Source organism: Capsicum annuum, chromosome 3 (assembly GCF_002878395.1).
Source record: "Capsicum annuum cultivar UCD-10X-F1 chromosome 3, UCD10Xv1.1, whole genome shotgun sequence".
Classification (NCBI taxonomy): domain Eukaryota; kingdom Viridiplantae; phylum Streptophyta; class Magnoliopsida; order Solanales; family Solanaceae; genus Capsicum; species Capsicum annuum.
Genome location: NC_061113.1, coordinates 240130570 through 240135533, shown reverse-complemented (window position 1 = coordinate 240135533; position 4964 = coordinate 240130570). Strand labels below are relative to the sequence as shown.

The window sequence follows — 4964 nt, the reverse complement described above, 5'->3', positions numbered from 1 at the left end:
AAAGGTTGATATCATGTTTTGAATATAGTTAAGTGTGGTCACTTGAGAAGTGAGTTAGTGACTTGAACATGTTTAAGTGTAGTTACTTGAAATGTGGACTTGTATTTTGAATATAGTTAAGTGTAGTCACTTGAGAAGTGTTTCGAAAATGTTTTAAGTGTAGTTGTTGTGTTTTGAATATAGTTAAGTGTGGTCACTTGAGAAGTGAGTTAGTGACTTGAAAATGTTTAAGTTTAGGTACTTGAAATGTGAACTTGTGTTTTGAATTTAGTTAAGTGCGGTCACTTGAGAAGTGCATTAGTGTCGAAAATGTTTAAGCATAGTTACTTGAAAGGTTGATATCATGTTTTGAATATAGTTAAGTGTGGTCACTTGAGAAGTGATTAGTGACTTGAAAATATTTAAGTGTAGGTACATGAAATGTGAACTTTTCATTTTAAATTTAGTTTAGTTTGGTAATTTGCGAAGTGAATTACTGACTTGAAAATGTTTCGGTGTAGGTACTTGAAATGTGAACTTTTCATTTTGAATTTAGTTTTGTTAGGTAACGTGTGAAGTAACTTTGGGACTTGAAATGTTTAAGTGTCGTTACTTGAATTATGGAATAGTGACATTTGTTTTGAAATTAGGTACTTGAAATGTGAACTTGTGTTTTGATTTTAGTAAAGTGTGGTCACTTGAGAAGTGAATTAGTGACTTCAAAATGTTTAAGTGTAGGTACGTTTTATCATTTTGAATTAAGTTTAGTTTGGTAACGTGTGAAGTGAATTAGTTACTTGAAAATGTTTAGGTGTAGGTATTTGAAATGTGAACTTTTGTGACTTGAACTAATCACTTGAATGTGATTGATTGTGTAGATGGAATCTGATTATAGCGGGATATATCAACGAACTATCGATAATTGAATGGATGAGGTTGAGAATGACGATGCGGACGATGAGTTGTAGTTTTTAGTATTTTGTATGTTTTATAGTTTGGATTTGAAACCTCGATAAATTTTGTAAATAATGTTTGTATTCTTATGGTGGTTTGTTGATTACATACATATGATTGGTGGGATGTATTATAGATAATAATCAATGTTTGTAAATGATTGGTGGGCTATATTGTAAATAATTTATTTTTTAATTTTTGTATTTTGAAAATTTTCAATATTTTTTTTTACAAAATTATCAAAAAAATCGACCACATGTGGTAGTTTTTTTTAAAAAAAATATTTATAAAAACCGACCACTTGAGTGGTCGGTTTTTTTAGAAAAAAAAATCGATCACTTGTGGTCGGTTTTAATAAAATTAATTAATAAATTTTAAAATAAAACCGACCACCCGTGGTCGGTTTATTTTGAATTTTTTTATTCTTAAAATCATTTTTTTCTATTTTAATAAAATAATAATGAATTAAAAAAAGATTTTAAAAAATAATCGACCACACGTGGTCTGTTTTTAAAAAGCTACCACAGTTTTACCGACACGCACTTTGGTCGATTTTGTGGTCAGAAATTGAGGAAAACCGACCACTTGTGGTCGGTTTTTGTGGTCGGTTTTCCTCTTTTTTTTAGTAGTGAAACTCAAAGACGAGTCTTGAAGTACCGCTTCCATCTTTACGATCCTGCGGCTACAGATTTGCATATTTGATTTATGAGAGAAGAGATGAAGGGCAGATTTGGTCCCACTGGGCGTGTCAATTTGTTTCCAACATAATTTAATTCATGAAAAATAAGCTTCAACCACAAATAAAAATATGAAAAAACAACAGTTTTATTGATAAATGATGGGGGTACAAATCTGTTCCTCCCTTGATTTTTCTCTCTTGATTTTCTCCGTAATTTGAGGTCCGTCAGTAGCATATTTCTCGAATGTATGAAGATTTGGATATGAATTTCTCCGTAATTCGAGGGGCGTTAGTGGCGTATTTCTCGAACGTAGAAACATTTGGATTTGATCTCCATGAAAGGAAGGTTTGGCTTCTTGATGTAGTTGATTATCAAGAAGAGAGGGTTATGATCTTTATGAATATCCCATGAATATATTGGGACTTTTCAAATCTTTGATCTCTTTGTGAATATCCCATGAATTCATAAGTATTCGTAAAAAGATCGAGATCTCCTGTATCCCACAAATTCACGGGATATTTACAAAGAGATCAACGATCTGAAAATACCCAATAAATTCATGAGACATTCATAAAGATCAAAACCCTCTCTTCTTGATAATCAAATACATAAAGAAGACAAACCCTCCTTTCATGGAGATCAAATCCAAATGTTCCTACGTTCGAGAAATACGCCACTGACAGCCCTCGAATTAAGGAGAAAATCGAGAGAGAAAAATCAAGGGAGGAACAAGTTTAACAAGAAGCAAGAGAGAGTTCGTGGATCAAAGCAGCAGATTTCTCTACAAATTCATGAACAAGCTCAAAATTTCAAGATCAAGAGTTCAAGGTTCAAGAACAAGCTCAAGAGTTCAAGATTCAAGAAAAAGTTCAAGATTCAAGATCAAGACTACAAAATTCAAGAACAAGCTCAACGGCCCTTGAATTCAAGTACAAGTTGAGATCAAGTTCATCAAGTCTTCAAATCAAGGTCAAGTTCAAGATCAAGCTCGAAACCCTTGAATTTATAGTTCAAAAGGTGAATCAAAGGAATCATAGAGATTGTAACACTCACTTATTGAAATCAATAAATCGATTGTTGCAGTATTTTTCTTGTCTCGATTATTATTTTCGATCTCGAGAATTTTATTGTGCAACAAACACAAGTAGTAACATTAGTACATACATAACATGGAAAGGATTTAGAAATCTACGGATCGATTCATATATTTTGATCATAACCATATCATATAATCGAATTAATTCCTATGTAAGGATCTTTGATGAACACAAAGTTGAAGGGATGATCTGCACTTGCAGCCAAACGCCTTTGTTCATCAACAACTTGGATGCCAATGTCATTGCACAAAAGGGACCCTCCAAATGGACAAAACACCAACTTATAAGAGGAACTATCAGCTTTCTTAATCTGAAACCAAGTGGCCAGTTCTGAAGGATTTCCTGCTTTCCCATTAGTTGACAAGAACATTGGGTAATAATGTCCTGGGAAACCTTCCACCTCCCACACTGTGTTGTTACATTTTGCAGTTGGATTATCAAGATAAAACTCGATGTTAACATCAGTGGATTCAGTGATTTCTACTTGCTTCCCTGCCTTGGGTTTGAAAATCACTGGCATGCCTCGATCCAAATCTCGTGGTGACTGCACCACCTGTGTTCAAATAGAAAACATAATATATATTACTCTTTTGCTGCAAACCAGAAGCATAATTTTTGGTCACTCTTGCTTTAGACTTTATATTAAACCTGTATAGTAGGTTCTCTTTTGTATGTACGTAGTTTAAATTTGGAGAATAGAATGATTAAATCCATCTAATTGTAAGGAACTGCTTCTTGCTTTTTGAGTAGCAAACACATGGTGGCTACTCGAAAGTTGATTACAAAAGGGAAAAAAAAAAAAAAACTCTTTCCTTTTACTTGTCATAGTTCTCTATTTTAGAGTGAAACGACAAAATTTCCCCATCAAAATTTTAAGATGTGTTGTTCCATAATATTGAAAAAGGAAAAATTGCATCTTATAGAATATCTAAATTTTAACTTTAAAATATTTAATTAATCTAATTTAATTTAACTTTAAAAATCAGTCAAATTAACTATTGAAATACGAAACATGACAATTAAAAAGAAATGGAGGGAGTAATTAAGAAGGAATATGTGGCATAAACGAAGGGTTAAAATACGCAGGCGTAATTTAAAGTATATTATTCCATCTTTTAACATTTAATCATTTACATCATGAGATGGTAATAGAATTCAACAACTAACCTGAAATGGACACACGAAGTTAGCGTTACCAGCTCCGTTTATCGTCGGACCTCGCCTTACTCCTCCGAAGCCATCGACTCCTCGTACTGAGGACATCAAAAAGTACCTGGCGTTTGATTTGACAATATCACCATTAATGTCACGCACCACCTGCAACAATTGATTAGGAGTTGTTGCAGCACTAGAACATGAAGATGGAAATGAAAGAACGAGATGGGCAAGTGAAATTAGCAAAAGAAGCCTCTTCATTTAAAAAAAATAAATTAATTTGCTTTGTATAGATAGTTGATGCACGGAGGAGCTACACACGTAGCTTCTATTTATAGATGAAATAATGAACCCAAAATATTATGCTCCTCCTCGCTTTAAAAACATGTTTTTCATGAAAATATGTAAAAGAATATATGTGATGCACGCAATTATAAAAGTAAAATAAAAAAAGATGCACGTGCAATTATTCGAAGATAAAATTGTTAAACTGATTTTAGAAATAACAATTATCTTATAAAAGAGAACATTTGTATGTTTGGTTAAAACAAGGAATGATAAATACTTTTTTTTTTGGTTAAAATTACCTTTTGAAAGTATAAATGAAAAGTAACCTTTACTTAAAAAGGACGAAGGAGTAAAATAGACCAGATTAAAGAGTAAGGAGTATGGAGTATGCTTTATGTGAAGAGTATTTCGGAATTAATAAAACATATTAAGAATAAAATCGTTAAAAATATATTTATAGTTTGTAAAATCGTAAATAATGAAGACCAACTTATAGCTTCTGCTGATTTTAACGTATATACTTGGTTACACGAATCAAAAAGTACTTATAAACTAGTTTAATCTGCTTATAAATTTAGTCAGTTACTTCTACTTTTAGTTATATTTACATAGATAAATATGTCTAAGTGGAAGTCCAAATTTCGTAGATAAATATATGTGGACGTCCAAATTTCAATAGGCAGTGTTATTAATCAATTAGTCACCATTGAATCTGATCCATTGATGCTTGAGTTTAGAAAGCCTACTTCTTCCATCATAATTTATGTAGTAGTGTTTGATCGACATAAAATTTTTAAAAAATTAATAGCTT

The 4964-nt window shown here is 31.9% G+C and overlaps 1 protein-coding gene across 1 annotated transcript; it reads right to left on the bottom strand.

Moving 5' to 3' along the window:
* Positions 1-2649: 2649 nt before the first annotated feature.
* Positions 2650-4247, bottom strand: LOC107862779 (miraculin). Its single transcript, XM_016708436.2, has 2 exons — positions 3878-4247; positions 2650-3263 (listed from the first exon to the last, which is right to left on the bottom strand). The coding sequence occupies exons 1-2, from the start codon at positions 4124-4126 to the stop codon at positions 2838-2840; spliced, it is 675 nt and encodes a 224-aa protein (XP_016563922.1). The 5' UTR covers positions 4127-4247; the 3' UTR covers positions 2650-2837.
* Between the last annotated feature and the right edge of the window lie 717 nt (positions 4248-4964).

Excerpts from the sequence above, each read along its gene's own strand:
- LOC107862779 (XM_016708436.2), bottom strand. The coding sequence starts at position 4,126 with ATGAAGAGGCTTCTTTTGCTAATTTCACTTGCCCATCTCGTTCTTTCA. Across the intron at positions 3,264-3,877 it reads ACTTCGTGTGTCCATTTCAG|GTGGTGCAGTCACCACGAGA; the intron begins GTTAGTTGTTGA and ends ATTTGAACACAG.